Source organism: Linepithema humile, chromosome 1 (genome assembly GCF_040581485.1).
Source record: "Linepithema humile isolate Giens D197 chromosome 1, Lhum_UNIL_v1.0, whole genome shotgun sequence".
Taxonomy (NCBI): domain Eukaryota; kingdom Metazoa; phylum Arthropoda; class Insecta; order Hymenoptera; family Formicidae; genus Linepithema; species Linepithema humile.
Genome location: NC_090128.1, coordinates 22,284,577 through 22,303,127, shown reverse-complemented (window position 1 = coordinate 22,303,127; position 18,551 = coordinate 22,284,577). Strand labels below are relative to the sequence as shown.

Below are 18,551 nucleotides of genomic sequence, written 5' to 3'. Positions count from 1 at the left end.
GGCAACGACATGCTAAAGAAGCACGCGGCAACAATCGAATATAAGCCTGATAAGTTTAAAATAAGCTTCGACGATACGATTCGAAAAATTAATCATTATAAGATGAACGCCATAAAAACCAAATTAGAAGGGGGCGCGAATCTTGATGATATTCTAAAGAAACATAGCGAAGTGTTCAACGAAGAAATCGGTCGAATAAAAAACTATAAACACACGATCGAAATGAACACAGAAAGCGGTTTCAAGAAAAAGACGTATCCCATACCCGAGAAACACAGGGAAACGGTACGCGAAAATATACGCGATTGGGAACGCCAAAATATAATCGAAAAAGCGAGCACGCAATACATAAACCCGCTCGTTGCGGTAGTAAAAAAGTCTGGAGATATCCGTATATGCCTAGACGCGAGAGAGCTCAACAAACGTATGAAAAATGATCATGCACAGCCACCCACAATTGAAGAGATTTTCCAGAAAATGGGAAATCGAAAATTCTTCACGACACTAGATGTCACAAAAGCCTTCTGGCAAATACCATTGGCTAAGGAAAGTCGCAAATACACAGGTTTCCTATTCGACAACCAATCCTACGTTTTTAAACGCATGCCATTTGGAATCAAAACAGCTGGAGCATCATTTACGCGAGCTATGAATAAGACTCTCAACGAGGAGGCAATTGACTTTGTCATAGTCTATCTAGACGATATCCTCATAGCGTCAAATACCAAAGAAGAGCATCTATATCATATTGATTATGTTCTGGAAAAACTAAAAAAGGCAGGATTCCGACTCAACAAAGACAAATGCGAATTTATGCGCAACCAGATTAAATTCTTGGGCCATACTTTCGACGAGATAAGCGCAAACATAAACGAAGACACGCGTCTAGCCATTAAAAACTTCAAAAAACCTGCAAATAAGAAGGGGGTGCAAGCCTTCCTAGGGTTAGTCAATTGGGATCGAAGATTCATCAAGAACCTCACCAAATTAACCAAGCCTCTGGAAAACCTGCTCAAAAAGGATGTTAAATTCCAATGGAGCGACGATCATCAAAGAGCCTTCAACGATATAAAGATCGCATTTGACGAAGCGCCAACGTTGTACCTAACAAAACCAAACTTACGTTTCGGTTTGTACATCGATGCATCGAAAACCGGACTTGGAGCGCGACTTTACCAATTTGACGAAGACGACAAAAAATACACAATCGGCTACGCGAGCAAAAGTCTCAAAAGCGCTGAAAAAAACTATACAATCACCGAATTGGAATGCCTAGCGTTAGTATTCGCACTCAAAAAATGGCATACAATCCTCATGGGAAGAAAGATTCGCGTTCACACCGACCATAAAGCGATACAATTCGTGAGCTCGTGTGCGCAATCGAGCGAACGCATAGCCCGCTGGTTATCGTTCATGCAGGAGTTTGACCTGGAAATAATACACATACCCGGAAGAGAAAACAATATCGCTGACACGTTGTCAAGACAACATCCGACGAGGAACTCTACGGATCAAGAAGACGGCGATCCTAAGATCTGCTTGATTCTAAACCATGATGACGGGAGTAACTCAGAGGAATGGACGCGTATGCTGCGAGAATCTCAAGCCGCGGATGAAAACCTAGCAGACTCTCTGGAAGAATTCCCTGAGAAGTATCATATCCGAGAAGGATTGATAAGAATCGATCAAGGACCGCAGGAAAGAATCGTAGCACCAGACGATGCCTCGTGGAATTTAATTGATCTGATTCACAGATACCTGGTACATTTCGGTACGGACAAAGTGAAAGAATTCGCGAAGCGTTTCTTTAAAATTAATAATCTTGAACGAATTGTCAAAGACGTCGTAGCGTCGTGCAACGTTTGCCTAGCAACAAAGTACTATACAAGACCTACGCGAGGGTTGGAATATTATGAACTTCCCGAAAGTAAAAATAAAGCAATATCGTTAGATTTATTTGGACCGTTACCAGTCACAAGAAATCAAAACAAATACATTTTGGTATTATTAGACCAATTTAGTAAGTTAACAAAATTTTATCCACTAAAGAATCAAAAGCTAGACTCGATAATTGATGCGATCGAAACAAAATACTTTCAAGAAGTAACCATTCCAGAGGTAATACTTACCGACAATGGCGGTCAATTCATAACCAATCGATGGAAAGAATTTGCCGAACAATCGGGTTTTAATGTAAGACGTACATCGCCGTATAATCCGCAGAACAATCCCGTCGAACGCGTAATGCGCGAACTAGGTAGAGTCATAAGAGCGTATTTCCATAAGAAACAAACACAGTGGGATAGAATACTTACCCGTTTCGAAAAAATTGTCAATAACACGGCCCACAGTAGCACGGGTTGTAATCCGAGCGATTTACACCCAAAATTACAATTAAGCCTCGAACTAGATCCAACGCTGTATCCGGAAGAACCCGAGCAGACGAACCTGGAACAAAAAATAGAAGAGGTTAGTAAACACCTGAAAAGGAAAGCAGCTGTGAGGAAAATACAAGCAGACAAACATCAGGAAGCGGAAGAATACGAAATCGGCACCAAAATATGGATAAAACTACATAGACGATCCGATGCGAGTAGAAGACTAACACGGAAAATTCATCTCGTATACGACGGACCGTACGTAATCCAACAAATAATCCGTAGAAATGCATACTTAATAGCAGACACGGAAGGACAACCAATAGGAGTCTACAACTCGAGACAACTACGTCCACATAAAGATCCTACTTTGAAATATACTCAAGAAGAGGAAATGCCATCACTCAACGTAATCACAGTCGTACCAGAAGCAATCCTAAAAAAAATGGACGAGGAATCACCGTTCATGAGGGAAATTAAAATGGAAATGGACGACGAAGACGAACAAAATAACGAAATGAATGAAACCCTAAAATTAAACGGGGAAAACAATTCCGTACTATCTAGAGCGGAAGAAACATTAATGATTGTCAATAACAAACCGATGGTCATTAATAAACAAAAACTAAAGCAATATTACGAGTGGAAAAACTTTCTATCTCAGAACGTGAATGGTTCGTTCAGCGTCAACCAGGTGGAGCGGACAGCGCTGATGATCGAGGGCCTCGAAGACCACTATTATAAACACTTAAAATTACTAATGAACTAATAATACGCTACACATACTTTAACATGCTAACAAGAGTGCAATAAATCTTTGATCTATTTGACTGCATTTGTAAGATGTATTTGACTGCATTGTATGTTACCATTTCTCCACTAATCTCCACAGTACAGTAACTCTTGCTAATATGCAGTAATTTAAAATAAATAGTTAAAAATTTTCCAGGTGTGTAATCTTTCGATAGAGATAAATGTTAAGAAGCGTGGCTAATCGATTAAGGCGAGTGGCAGGAATATTGAAAATCTTGTGTTTGAAAACTGCTTTTGTAACATTTTTTTTCTTTTTTGATATTTGTTTTTAGCACTGTACCATCAAGTGAATCATTAGATAATGCTTTTGGCTAAAAAATATTATTTTATATTTATTAACAATAATTGCACATGTTAAATTGCACTTTGTTGCAATATGTATGTTGTAAAATGACTTCATTTTTCTATTTATAATAGCAAATCAGTATTCTTTTTAAAATAATTAGTTATTAATTTAACATATGCAAATATATTATTAATATACGAAATAATATTTTTTAGCCAAAAAAACATTATTAACTAACTTACACTGTTAGAAACAAATGTGGAAAAAAGAAAAAAAAAAGTTGCAAAAATCAAGTCTCGAATACGGGATTTCGAATTTGCTAGGCCTTACTCGCCTTACTCGATTAAAAGCGCTTGTTTCTGAGCATTTGCCGTCCGCAATGTGTTTACGTCGGCTCGATGGTAGCAAGACAGAGACGTCCGCTCTCTCTCTATAGCCGAACGGCCGAGCGCACACAGACGCGTGACGTAAGCGCTTCTTACTTGTGTTGGGGCTCGAGAGCCGCGAGCCCGGTAGTAGATATCGCATCACTGATCGAGGCAGAGCGATCGACATTCAGTACCGCGCCAACCACCGAGCCAAACGCATCAAAAATGGCAACGCAAAAAGAATGTAGTCTGAAAGTACTAGACGAGCAGGAAGAAAGACTGAAGCAAGAAATAAAGGACCTACTGCTCAGAAAACGAAAAGGACTACTAGCGGAAAGACGCAAGAAAGAACGTATCGACAAACTCATGCAGCTCAAGTACGACGTCTCAAACATCCCAGACGACTACACCGATAGCGAGGGAGAAGAAAACATCGAAAAATTCGATAAAGAGTTAGCAGAGATATTCGGCAAGCAACATCCGACAGTCGACAACATCACAATGTTCAACGACAAAGGTGAGCCGATAATTAAAATAAAAACATCCTTCGAGATGCACTCAACACTGTCAATTGCCGAGTGTATCAAGAAGCCATTCGCGATAACATACAATTTCAAAGACGGAAAAACTACCAGAACGGTACACGCGACATGGGTGTCAAAAATTAAAGACAGCGTGTCAGAAACAAGCGTAAATCCGACGAAGTTAAATATACCGCAAACAACACAACAAAACGTGGAAGAACGTTTACGCGAAATCTTGGACATCAATGAAGAATCGATTCCAGAAACAGAAAAAACGGAAAGTACTCGAGAATCAAAAAACGAGGAAACCCAAAAAGCAACAAAAACGCAAAAACGCATTGAAAAAGAGTTGCAAGAAATACTGGAAAACCAGAGATACATGATGCCGAGCACGTCATCAGGGATCACCGACCAGAACAGATCCTGTAACAAAAAAAGAAGAATAGCATCCATAATGCAGAAGTTATACAAGGAACAATCGTCTGACGATTCGGACGAAGCAAGGATGCGCTACAAATCTTCCAAAACACGCAGACACTGGAAGCAGGAAGAAATCAAACAGCAAAAACGAATAACCGAGTCTCCCATTCTCGGAACGAGACCATCGGCAGACCAAAAAATGGACACCAACGGAGAAGGGGGAATGCAGCCGGCATCACCACTGCCCGAGAAACGGAAAACGGAAGAACGGGTACAGACGAAAGGGTAACGGGCGCAAGTAACCCAAATCCAATAAAAGTAGTCATAAGATAGAATAGATGTACAATGTTATATTTATCCTAATAAATTATAATTTTACATGTCAAACGACCTCTGTAACCTAATTATTACCTTAGACATAAAATTACAAAATAAGATATAAAATAGGTAAATCGCAACAAGTAGCGGCAAGCCTCGACAAATAAGTCGTTAAAGTTAAGTATTATAAAATACAATAAAAAGGTAATAATTACAAATCGGAAGCATAACTGTATGTATTCCATATAAAAACAATCAATTATATTGATAAGCAAATTATTTTGTTATACGCGCTAGTCAGCGAATTGTCAGAATGCGATCTGACAACGATTAATTTATTTTAGCATTTACGGTACATTAAATACATAATTATAAACGTAGTACATAAGTTAAATCTAAAATAAATAAAGAAATACAAATAGCATTAATAATGTTACCGACATATGCCCGAAGACGGTAACCGAGAAACTCGTTTTCTCATTGGAGGATTCTGGCTTCGATAGCAACCAGCTCTGATTGGTCGACGAAGTAAGAGAAGGGAGCGCACGCTTCCCGAGTATAAAAAGGAAGCCGGAATAACCCAGTAAGTTAGTTGAGTTCAACCAGTCCGAGCGGCTGAAGCTCTCAATGAGAGCATCGCATTTTTATCCGACGCGATCATGACTCAAGTGGGTCATCGCGATTAATATTAAGTGCGCGCTACATTGTATAATCATGTGCGGCATAACCAGCGCAGACTGGATTGTTATAAATCAATACACAAATAAGTGTTCTAATTTATTTTTAATAAATTTCATTTTTAATCTATTTAATTAAAAATGTGGAAAGTGTATGTGATTTATCATCCCTCCTATAAACAATCCTCAATCTCCTTGAGCGGGATGAGAGAAGGGGACTGTACGATAAAAAATAAACATTAATAAGTTAAATGATTAATAATCATACTTACCTGGTGGAAGCAGCAGCGGATCCAGAAGCGGGTGGAAGTACAGCACCTGAAAATAAAAAAGAGACACATTACGGTAAACCTAGTTACTGCTTGAGACCCAGTGCGCGAGTGCACAAATTGGATTACTCAAGAGATCATCTCCGGCGGTTTGTAACACCGACACATGCAGTTCAGAGGACTGAATGCTGTGCTGGAAGGATGTCTGCCAGGACGGGTTGCTGCCAACAGGCGCCGACGAGATAGATGGCAACAGGACCAAGGATACCGGATACCTTGCTAATTAAAGGTTAAATTAGCTGACGACCGTTGAAATGAAAAGCGTTATTCTACACCGGTGAGTGATAGAGTGATATTTTGTCATGAAGTTGCTTTGTCCGGTTAAAACATAATTTTACTAAAACAATAAAATATCTCGTAAAATAGTCATTTTTCCATTACCTTATCTGCATACTTGTATGCACAAAATAATGAAAAGAATCAATTAGTGTAAAGAAATAAATAGTTTTAAAAAAAAATATGTACCTGCTTGTTGCAAATTCATGCTTTTTCTTAAAAACAACTATGTGTTTCCTTTACACCAATTTGTTCCTCTCATTATTTTGTGCTTATAAATATTCAGGTAGAAATATTATGTCAAATAAAAATAAACATATGCATATAATATATCTTGAAAACTATTCCATTTTTGACCATCCTACCCTTATAACTTTTAACAGCGTATATTGCAAGGAATCTATTTATATAAAAAAATTAGAGCACTTCCATTTAAAAAAACGAGGTTTACCTTCAAATCGTCGAAGCGCCTTCACTCATAGTCAAACTAATATCCTTTTCCTTGCTTCTTCTTCAAAGCGAACAAGTTTTTTCTAAAACATTTTCCTATAAATAAAAAAATGTTTTATTTTCGAGATATTTAACAGTTTTTGAACTTTTGGGACACACTGTATATACAACCTACAGGGTGCGGCATTTAAATTGAAACGTCTAAATGCCACTCTAATTTTTTTAAATAAATCGATTCCTCGCGATATTCGATGTAAAAAATTATAACAATAGAATCTCGTTAAATATTCATTTTTCGATTATCTTATCTCAATACTTTTATGCACAAAATGATGAGAGGAATCAATGTTTAAAAAAAAATATGTTACTGCTTGTTGCAAATTATCATACTTTTTCTTAAAAATAACTGTGTTTTTTATATACCAATTGATTCCTCTCATTATTTTGTGCAGAAGAGTATATAGATAAGATAATTGACAAATGATTATATTACGAAATATTTCATACTTTATGTAAAATTATGTCAAATTAAAGTATAAAAATTCTCCTAAACTATTCAATTTTTGGCCATCCTACCATTACAACTTCTTACGTCGAATATGGTAAAGAATCGATTTATAAAAAACTTAGAAGAGTTCCATTTAAGAAAACTTGATTGATCTTCAAATCTTTGAAGCATCTCCACCCAAGGTGTAACTAATATCTCTATCTCTTTTTCTTTTATGAAGCAAACAACTTTTGTTTAAAACATTTCTTTTCATTTTTATTTTTTATACATGATTCTGAAAGGTTTCCTCAAACTTCAACAGCGTATTCTAGCGGTCCTGATGAAAACAATTCCTATAAACATATGTCCTGCAATGTTTCCTTTTCAAGATACAATCATTTTTTAATTTTTAATAAAATTTTTAATTTTATTGGAAAGTGCAGTATTAAATCCAAAAAACAATCAAAGTAAATGTTCGAAATGTTCGCCAGCCGCAATTCAGCGCCCAAGAACAGTATTGTCGAGAAAAAAAGGTATCTCGAAAAGAAAGCGTTGTAGGACACGTTCATAAGAACTTTTTTCATCCTTATGACCGCTAGAATACGCCTTTGAAGTTTGAGAAGACCTTTCAGAAACACCTTGTATATTTTGGAGTCTGAATTAAAATGCTGCACCCTATATATGTATATATATTAATAATAAATAAAATTTTATTAACTAAACAACTGCAATAATTGTTCAATAATAAATTCAACAAATCAATAATAGAAATATCTTCCAAGAAATATGTTCCAAGAAATATGTAAGAAAGCAGTAGACTGTTATATTACAACGATCTCGTTTGTCTAATGCAGTGCTCGAAATTGGTTGAACATTTGAGCCAATTTCCGCGGTAAACGCCTCCTTTCCTCTCCTTACCGCGCGCGCCGCAGCCGCTAGGGCCAGCACCGCCGAGCGTTAGGAGCGGCACTATCTGATTATGAGTGGGTTCTTCTCCCTATTTATTAAAATTTTAAAAAATGTATTAAAATTTATTAAAAATAAATTTTTTATTTTTAAATTTAATAAGTGGAAATATTTCCAATAGATTTCTACGTCACTCATGAGGTACTAATGCTGACGCGTTTTTTTTTAAGTGGTTTCTATCTACATTATTGCATCAATTGTTCATTCTCATAAAAGGCCAAGAAAATCTAATTAAGAAAATCTCTTTTATATATTTTTTTTAAATTAAGAATTTGTTATTTTTATCTTTAGTGGAATAGGCCTACGGGGGAAACCACTTTTAAAAAAAAGCGTTAACATTAGTACCTCATAGGTGACATGGAAATCTATTGAAATATTTCCACTTAATAAATTCCACTTAATAAATTTAAAAATAAAAAATTAATTTTTAATAAATTTTAATACATTTTTTTAAATTTTAATAAATAGGGAGAAAAACCCACTCATAATCAGATAATGCTGCTCCTAACGCTCGGCGGCGCTGGCCCTAGCGGCTGCGGCGCGCGCGGTAAGAAGAGGAAAGGAGGCGTATACCGCGGAAATCGGCTCAAATGTTTAACTAATTCCGAGCACTGGTCTAATGCATAATATATTACATGGTAACGTAAGCGCGAGAAAATCATATCTACTCAATAATTCCTGTGATAGCTAAGAAAGCATATGTATACAATAATTATACAAGATAATACATAAATAGAATAAATGGAAATGTTAATAATAGTAATTATTTCTTACCTGATTTTAAACTCCAGAAAGTATAGATAATATATAAGTAAGCTTCAGAAAGTCTGTACTATTACAGTATTTGCGTAAAAATCTTCAAAGTAAAATAAAGCCGCAGATTTATTTTATTTTATAGCTCAGGTTTCTTCTATGTAACTCCCACAGAACAAATTCTAATGGATAGAAAAACAGAATATCAAAAATTGTTGCACATGTGTCTGTATATCTATAAGTAAATTTAACTTTATTTATTGGTCAAGCAACGGTTTGCTGAATTTTTAAAGAAATATGTTTTCATCAATGATAAATAAATCGCAGAACTAATTTATTTCCTAAGACAATTAAATTGACTCGACGAACTGTATTTATGTAAGAAGGCAATAAACCATTATATTACAACGATTTCGTTTGTCTAATGTATAATATTAAATGGAAACGTAAGCGCAAGAAAATCATATCGACAAATACCTGTAAAAGTTAAGAAAGCATATACAATAATTACAAGATAATACATAAAATAAATGGAAAGGTAATGTAACAATAATAACTATGCATTACTTACTTATGTAGTTAGCCACTTCTTTATACCAAACATTACTTAAGCAGTTAACCTGGTACACTCTGTCGTCAATATTTACACTCACTGATCAATGAAGTACTGAACATTGATATCCCGAATTCATAGTTGCGACATATAGATCTACTTATATCGATAATCTCGATGATAACTAAATCCATAATGTACATTTACACGAACTTACTGCAAACTACATTACCGGCTGTCGAAGTGACGACAATATTATTGTGAAAGTTTCAAATCTGTACTAATTATTGATTCAATGATCTTCAATGATCTCTGCCCTGTGGGGACCTATGGCGGACCGCTTCGACATTTGTGAACGCATGAGGATGGAGGACGATGTAAGTAACTCTTTTAATATTGTTCATATTTTATTAACAAATAAAATTAATACAATAAAATTGCAGATACTAATGATGAACGAAGAATCTCTCCTCAACGGCGATGTCGACGTCGACGTCGATTTAATCGCCGCCCGTTCCGTCGCCGCCCGTTCCGTTGCCGCCCGTTCCGTTGCCGTCCGGGACGTGGCTGCTGATTCCGTCGCCGCCCGTACCGTTGCCGTTCGGGACGTGGCCGCCGGTTTCGTCGCCGCCGGTCCCGTTGCCGCTGATTCTGTCGCCGCTGGTTCCGTCGCCGCCGGTTCCGTCGCCGCCGGTCCCGTCGCCGCTGGTTCAATATCATCGAAACAAAACAGACAAGGTAACATAATTTTAATCCATTAAAGATTGTACCATATATTAGTACTTACATAGTGTATAATTATTAGTACTTACGTACTGCATATTTTCCTACACACTATTTTTTAGTACTTACGTAGAATATATTTTTCTTTGTACTATTATAAAAACACATATGTAATTAAATTAATTTTAATAATTACAGATTATAGACCGAGAGGTAGAGCCGCAGGAGCTCGCCGACAGCAGGAAAGATTTATGCAATTTTTATATCAGCTATCCATGGCACCACATCACTGGGGCAGACACAGGGAAAGAGGCAGAGGAAGAAAGTAAGAAAGCATTAAAAAATTTCTAAAAATTACAAGTTATAGTTACATGTATAGTTATTACATTTATTTTACAGAAACAATTAGGTATTATTAAGTCATGGTGTTCAAGCGGCTCGTCGCATCGCTCAAGAAAAAGTTTTTTTTAGTTATTTTCTAATATTACCAATAAAACATCTGTTTCACAGAATGTAAGTGTGATGTGACAAAATACTTGTGTTAGAATGCGAAATAATTTAGTTACTATGTAATTAGGTTAATATTAATGCACAAAATTAATTATGTGACAAAATTGAGATTATTTTTCAATTATTTTTGCACATTTTGGATGTAACATTTATATTAAGTCAGTTGTATATTAACTAAATTATCTTACATTCCAACACAAGTATTTTGTATCACACATATGCCGGTATTCATAGTCCGTTCTTATATTCAAGATCGTCTTAAGCACGAACTTATATTCGCTCTCTTCGTCAGACACAATCTATGTGTGACGAAGAGAGCGAATATAAGTCCGTGCTTAAGACGATCTCGAATATAAGAACGGACTATGAATACCGGCCTTACATTCTGTGAAACAGATGTTTTATTTCGAATATTCAAACTAAACTATTTTTTGTTGTAACATGTCTTCGGTTTGACTGCCCCATTGATATAAAGCCGTGGATAGCTGATATAAAATATCTTTGGTTTGATATTACAGTTTTGTTAAAATTTTTACAAAATATACAAAATAAAACTATATATCAAATCAAAGACATGTTAAACATAAAATAATTTAGTTAAAACATTCGAAACGACACTTATTATGTTTCATTTAGCGTAATTGTGATATCAAACGCAATACTTATGTTTTATTTCAAATATTCAAATTAAACTATTATATTTTTAGTTGTAACATGTCTTTGATTTAACTGCCCCATTCATATGAAGTTATGGATAGCTGATATGAAATATCTTTGGCTTCATATCACGGTTATGTTAAAATTTTTACAAAATATGCGAAAAAAACTATGATATGATATCAAAGACATGTTAAACATAAAATAATGTAGTTAGAACATTCAAATGACACTAATTATGTTTCATCTAGCGTAATTGTGATATCAAACGCAATACTTATGTTATTAGTTATTTTTTAATATTATCAATGAAACATCTGTTTCACATGACTTAAATGCTATATAAAACACAAGACGTGTTATAATGTAAAATAGTTTAGTTAATATGTAATTAAGTTAATATAAAAATGTACAGAAATGTACAAAATTAATTATGTGACAAAATTTAAATTATTTTTCTACATTTTGAATGTAACATTTATATTAACTTAATAACATATTAATTAAATTATTTAAATTATAAGTTTTGCGACTGGATCGATGTCAACGTCGATGAGATGTTCTTCGTTCATTAATACTAATAAAATTCTATTATATGGCAGTTTATTTGTTAATAAAATATTAACAAGATTAAAGAATATAATTTTTTTTTTTCATACTTTTTAGAAGTTTTTTTTAATACTTTTCGAGTTATTTTATATCTTAATCTGACATATTTCGATATAAAATTTAAATTTAAATATTTCTAAAAATATTAAGTTCTGGATAATCTTACCGTAATACTTTTATGATTAGAATAATGAGAATCAAGTGGTATAAAGAAAACGCATAATTGTTAAAAAAGTACATTGTAAATTGCATATTTTTTCTTCAAATAATGGGTTTTTTACACGTATTGATTTGTTTTATTATTCTGTGCATAAAAATGTAACGTTGCGGTTTTATCTGCCTTAAGTGACTAGCGCGGATAAGCTCGCCGGTGCCAGGATTCGGGGATACGGTTGGGTGAGACTCCAAATAACCAGTCAGTAATTATCAACGTAACTAAATATATTCTGTTATTACTTATCTACATATATACAAGAAAGAAGTAAGCCATAGCCATGAAACGCAAAAGCCTGGACTAAGCGGTGCTGGTAAAAACGGAAAGTGAAGCGGCTCGGTTAGCCAGAATGAGCGGCGCTGATACAAATGAAAAAGTAAAGCGGCGCGGATAGCAAGAATGAGCGGCGCTGTTATAAAAGAAAGAGTTAAGCGGAAAAAGAAACGAGGGTAGGTGTCGCTATGAGCTCAGAAATGAGCAGCGCTGGTAATAACAAAACAAAGTGAAGCGGCGCGGATAGCAAGAATGAGCGGCGCTGGTAAATCAAAATAACGATTTGGGCGCGGATGCCCGACGTGGAGGACGCGTAAAGTGAGGGTCGGAACGGAGCGGGGCCAAGATTGGAACCAGGTGATAGGGCCGGGTCAGAGAGCGCCCTGAGTCCGGCTCGGAGTGTCCGCTGCGTGCACACAGCAGACGGTGTTCGGAAGTGCTGGATCAGAGTGCGCCCTGATTCCAACTCGGAGTGCTTGCTGCGAGCTCACAGCAGGCTTAGGAAATGCCGGGTCAGAGTGCGCCCTGAGTCCAGCGGGGAACGTCTGCTGCGTGCTCACAGCAGACCGGGAACGGTGTCGATTGCTCGGAGTAACGGCCTTTTATACTGCCGCGCCCCACTCGGTAGCCGGATCGGCGGCTCGATCTGCGGTGTGCGGTGCGGCGGCTCGGGCGCGGTACGGTACGTGGCCCGGCGCGCAATGGGCCTAGTAACACGCACGAAGTGCGTACTTTGTGCGTGTTACATCACTTCCCTTTTTTGAGAGGAGTCGCGACGGTTGCCGTGATTATATGCGCCGACCGTAGTTGCCCGCAGTCGTTGAATCGCACCAGCCATCTTCCGGCGGGGGTGGTTAAGTGGTATTTACGGCTGCGGTGGGCGGCCCAATACGGCACTTGGGTCCGCGTGCCGTCGGGCAGTTGAACATCTACCGGCGGTGGACTCTCCCCCGGGTGGTGCTGGTCGGCCGTTGTTGCTGCCGGAGGATCAGAAGCGTTGGTTGCGGGCGTCCGGGTGGTCAAGCGCCGGCGCGGTGTCCGGGTCGGGGCCAGGGTGGCTCCTCGCGGGGTGGTCGATCGGCCGGTTCGCGCTGAAGGCGGGGTTGTGGCGGCCTCCCGCAGAATCGTCATCGTCGTCGTCGTTGATGATCGAGGGCCGGCGGCGGATTGTAAGGCCCGTAGCTCGACATTGCTCCGACGGCGTGGTCGGATCGGCGGCGGCGATGTCAGCCATGCCATTTTCCGTCGTTGCTCGGTGTCCGATCGTTGGATTCGGGTGCCGATGGCCGGGATATTTGGCACAAGTGCGACGGCCGCACATGCGGGTACGTCTTCATCCGAACTGGAGATCTCTCCGAAGAGATCTCGTACTATCTCTGCTTGGGAAGACATTGCGATTAGTACTGTGTGTGGGGCTTATGGGCGGTTTCATATACGCGGGCGCGCCGCGTATCGGCGATCGCGACGGTGGTTCGGTGGTGGGGGGGTGACGCCTGTTCGGCATTCCGAGGCGTTTTTATCGTGATTTCGGCCGTGTTGTCGTCCTTAGCCGCTGACGATTTTAGGTCTTGTATATGCACGTGCCGATACCATTTATTATTCGCTGGGTTCCGTAAATCTACAATGACCGGTGATATTATTCTCCGCACGGTCAAAGGGCCGATAAATTTCGGCGCGATTTTTGCGTTAAATGCGTCGGCTTTAGCGGAAAGCGGTCGGTCGCGTTTCCATACTTGGTCTCCGATTTCCGGGCGCCAACTTCGCCGTCGCAGGTTATAATATTTTTCCTGTCGGTGGAACGCTCTGGCTAGTTGAATACGGACGACCTCAAAGGCCTCTTGTAGCTGACGGTGGTTTTCCTCGGGACTCCTGCCTTCCGTTGGAGTCGAATCTCGGTCCTCGAAGTGGGGTGCGGCTAATTCTCGGCCATAATTGAGGAATGCCGGGGTATAGCCTGTGACTTCATGGCGTGCGGTGTTGTAGGCGAACTGTAGGGCGTGTATACGCTTGTCCCAGTCGCGATGATCGTGCCCCACATACTGAGCGATCATCGTCTTGATGGTTCGGTTCGCTCTTTCCACAGGGTTACAGTGGGGTGCGTAGGCTGGTGTCTTGCGGTGTCGAATGCCGAATGCCTCTAATAGGTCCCGGAATTCCCGTGATGTGAACTGGGTGCCGTTGTCTGATGTAATCTCCTGGGGTGTCCCATGTCGGTAGATCAGCCTCTGGGTGATTTCGCGCACGACTGCTGGGGCCGTGGCTCGGCGTAAGGGCGTCATTTCCACCCACTTGCTAAACCTATCTTGTGCGGTCAGTAGCCATGTGTGCCCTTGATGCGACCGCGGTAATGGTCCTATTAGGTCGACGGATACCTGTTGCCACGGTACGGTGACCGGAGTGGAGTGTAGGTTCCCTGCGGGTCGTTGTTGGCTTACTTTATGCGCGAGACAGGTTGCGCAGTTCCGTACGTAAGCGGCGATTTCCCGGAACATTCCTGGCCAATAATATCGTCGTGCCACTCGAGCGATGGTTTTGGCGGTCCCTAAGTGTCCGGCTGCGGGATCGTTGTGCGAACGCTGCAGTAAAACCAGTCGTTGATGGGATGGAACGCACTGTTTCCACTGTTCGTTAGCTGGAATGTCGCGAAAATCTAGGCTGTGTAGTAGGTGGCGGTAGAGCGTGCCCTCCTGAATCTTATAATCGGGGTACTGATTCGGTTCGACCTCCACAGCCCTCCTGATGCGGGCGTACCATCGACATGGCCTAGTCTGATCAACAGCGTTTACCTCAGGTCCCCTGGACAGGGCGTCGGCTAGTTGGTTTTGCGTGCCCTTGCGGTATTTGATCTCGAAATCGTATTGTTGCAACTCCAGTATCCAGCGTCCCAGTCGACCAGTCGGGGACTCTAATCGCTGCAGCCATTTCAGTGATTGGTGGTCGGTTAGAACAGTGAATTTGTAGCCTTCCAAGTAGTCTCTCATGCGGCGTATCCCCCACACGACCGCTAGGCACTCGAGCTCGGTGGCGCTGTAATTCTTTTCGGCGTGGTTTAGCGTGCGACTGGCGTACGCTATCACTCGTTCTCCCTCGGTGTGTTGTTGCGTTAACACGGCTCCGAGACCTATCGTACTGGCGTCTGTTTGTAATATGAACGGTCGAGTGAAATCTGGGCAGGCGAGCACTGGTGTGGTAGTGAGAGCTTGTTTTAGCCGGTGGAAGGCTTCCTCCTCCTCCTTGGCCCATTTCCATCGTATGTTCTTTCGAGTGAGCCGGATAAGTGGCGCGGCAATGGATGGGAAGTTGGCGATGAAACGGCGGTACCACGAGGCTATGCCTAGAAACTGTCGGACCATCCGGACCGTGGTTGGCGTAGGCCAGTTGACGATGGCGCTGACTTTGTCGGGATCTGTTTGGATGCCCCTTCTGTCCACTATGTGTCCCAGGTATTTGAGGCTGTTTCGGCAGAAGTGGCACTTCTCTGGGTTCAGCCGTAACCTTGCCTCTCGCAATCGGCGAAACACTTCACGCAGGTGTCGTAGATGATCATCGAATGTCTGGCTGGTAATGATGATATCATCGAGGTATACCAGGACGTGAGGTTCGAGCTCCGGTCCCAATACGGAGTCCAGTAGCCGTTGAAATGTGGCGGGGGCGGAATGCAAGCCGAATGGCATGACTTTAAATTGACGGAGTCCTCGGCCCGGAACGGTAAATGCGGTGAGCGGTCGACTGTCTTCCGTTAGCGGGACCTGCCAGTAGCCGTCCTTTAGGTCTAGCGTGGTTAGGTAACGGGCTCCCCTCAGCTTGTCTAGCGTAGCTGGGATGTGGGGTAGGGGATAGGCGTCCTTTTCGGTTACCGCGTTTAATTTGCGGTAATCAATGCAGAAGCGGTGTCCCCCGTCCTTCTTCCGGACCACCACTACTGGCGAGCTCCATGCGCTAGTCGAGGGCTCAATGATACCTTCTCTCTCCATTCGTTCTACTTCCCGGTCGATGATAAACTGCATTGCGGGGTTCCTGGGTCGATATCTCTGTTTAATTGGTGTATCGTTCCGGAGCCGGATGCGGTGGGCGGTTCGGTCGGTCGGGCCCTTGACTTGGTCGAACTTAGGAAGCTCTCGAGCCAGGAATCTCTGGAGGCGGACCGCCTCGTCGTCGGCGGGCTGGTCCGAGAGATGAGTGATGCCGCCTATGGGCGCCTCCTGAGTTGATCGGCTGGCCTGCAGTGGTGGGGGCAGTATTGCTATCCGTAGTTTTGCCCAAAGGTCTGTCCCTATGAGAACCGGGGTGCTCAGATCTGGGAGCACGGCGAACTGATGTGTCACTGTTCTTCCCGGTATGGTGACTCGTGCCTCTATGGTCTGTTTGATGGCTACTCTTGAGCCCTCTGCTAGGCGGATCCTGCCTCGGTAGGGCAAGCTAGGGCAGCCTCTTAATTGCCGGGCGGTTTCGGTTCGAATTAGCGAGATTTCGGAGCCGGTATCGATCAGTGCCGGGATGGTTTGTCCTCCCATCCGAAGGTAAATGTACGGTCGTGGGCGGTACTCTATTCGGATTCGGGCCGGTCGGTGGCCGCTACTGCTCCGGCCCGTGTGGCGTTTCCCGGCGGCGGGTGACAATCCCTGGTCAGCACGCCATCTTTTCCACACTGGGAGCAGAACTTCTGTTGCGGTCGTCGGCAATCCCGGCGGGTGTGCCCCTTTGTTTACACCGCCAGCAGCATTCCCGCCTGTCATAGGTAGCGGCGGCGACACGGTTATTGGCGGTCGGTGCCGACTGTTTGTTTCTCCTTGCCTGAATCTGGTTTAGCGAGGCCACCTTGGCACTGAGTTCCTCCAGACTGGTCACGCTCTCTCGTGGGATGTACAACTGGTAATCTGGGTTCATTGCCTCATATATGTGCTCCACCTGATCCTCCCGAGAGTATCCGCCGGATCGGCGCATCATTGTTTGTACGGCCGTAATGAAATCCGCGAAGGATTCCCCTGGCTTTTGTTGTCTGGCCTGGATCTCGCGCCTTAGTTGCCGGTGGTACCCCGGCGGCAGGTAATGGGCTATAAAGGCCTGTCTGAACTCCAGCCAATGGGTCCAGTATGCCTTATTATTGCGATACCATAATAAGGCGGTGCCCCGCAACATCTCGGGCAGACCCAGGAGTAGGTGCGCCTTTTCGTATCCATACTCTTGTCCCAATTCCTCCACTCGCTCTATGAAACCCAGGGGGTCCTTCCCCTCGAAATGCTGTCCCCACTTTCGAATTTGGTTCAGAATCTTTGTCCTCTCTAACAGGTTGAGCGTGGGCGGTGCCTCTCCTTCTTCTCGGGGGCCTGCCTCGGCTTCTTTAGGGTGAATCGGTGGCATTTTTATGCCAGGGTTTGCCTTAACGAAGGTCGATAGTCGTTTTCGAAGATCGTCTATTTTCCCGGTACTATCGAGATTAAGTCGGTCTAGATACTGTTGCAACTGGGCCTTGGTTAACAAGTAGACCCACGTGGACATTAAGTTACTTGATCGTTACCTGGAGTCTCTTTCCCTACGGTCCCTGTTCGGGCGCCATGTAACGTTGCGGTTTTATCTGCCTTAAGTGACTAGCGCGGATAAGCTCGCCGGTGCCAGGATTCGGGGATACGGTTGGGTGAGACTCCAAATAACCAGTCAGTAATTATCAACGTAACTAAATATATTCTGTTATTACTTATCTACATATATACAAGAAAGAAGTAAGCCATAGCCATGAAACGCAAAAGCCTGGACTAAGCGGTGCTGGTAAAAACGGAAAGTGAAGCGGCTCGATTAGCCAGAATGAGCGGCGCTGATACAAATGAAAAAGTAAAGCGGCGCGGATAGCAAGAATGAGCGGCGCTGTTATAAAAGAAAGAGTTAAGCGGAAAAAGAAACGAGGGTAGGTGTCGCTATGAGCTCAGAAATGAGCAGCGCTGGTAATAACAAAACAAAGTGAAGCGGCGC

At 41.7% G+C, this 18,551-nt stretch overlaps 2 protein-coding genes across 2 annotated transcripts in view; both read left to right on the top strand.

Annotated features, from left to right (window-relative positions):
• Window positions 1-18,551, top strand: part of LOC136997325 (transcription initiation factor TFIID subunit 7-like) — a 297,656-nt gene that overhangs the window by 122,595 nt on the left and 156,510 nt on the right. The window lies entirely within an intron of this gene.
• Window positions 8,165-11,115, top strand: LOC136998926 (histone H1-like protein HC2). Its single transcript, XM_067352309.1, has 4 exons — window positions 8,165-9,975; window positions 10,042-10,336; window positions 10,520-10,646; window positions 10,721-11,115. The coding sequence occupies exons 1-4, from the start codon at window positions 9,904-9,906 to the stop codon at window positions 10,728-10,730; spliced, it is 504 nt and encodes a 167-aa protein (XP_067208410.1). The 5' UTR covers window positions 8,165-9,903; the 3' UTR covers window positions 10,731-11,115.

Excerpts from the sequence above, each read along its gene's own strand:
- LOC136998926 (XM_067352309.1), top strand. The coding sequence starts at position 9,904 with ATGATCTCTGCCCTGTGGGGACCTATGGCGGACCGCTTCGACATTTGT. Across the intron at positions 9,976-10,041 it reads GCATGAGGATGGAGGACGAT|ATACTAATGATGAACGAAGA; the intron begins GTAAGTAACTCT and ends ATAAAATTGCAG. Across the intron at positions 10,337-10,519 it reads ATCGAAACAAAACAGACAAG|ATTATAGACCGAGAGGTAGA; the intron begins GTAACATAATTT and ends TAATAATTACAG.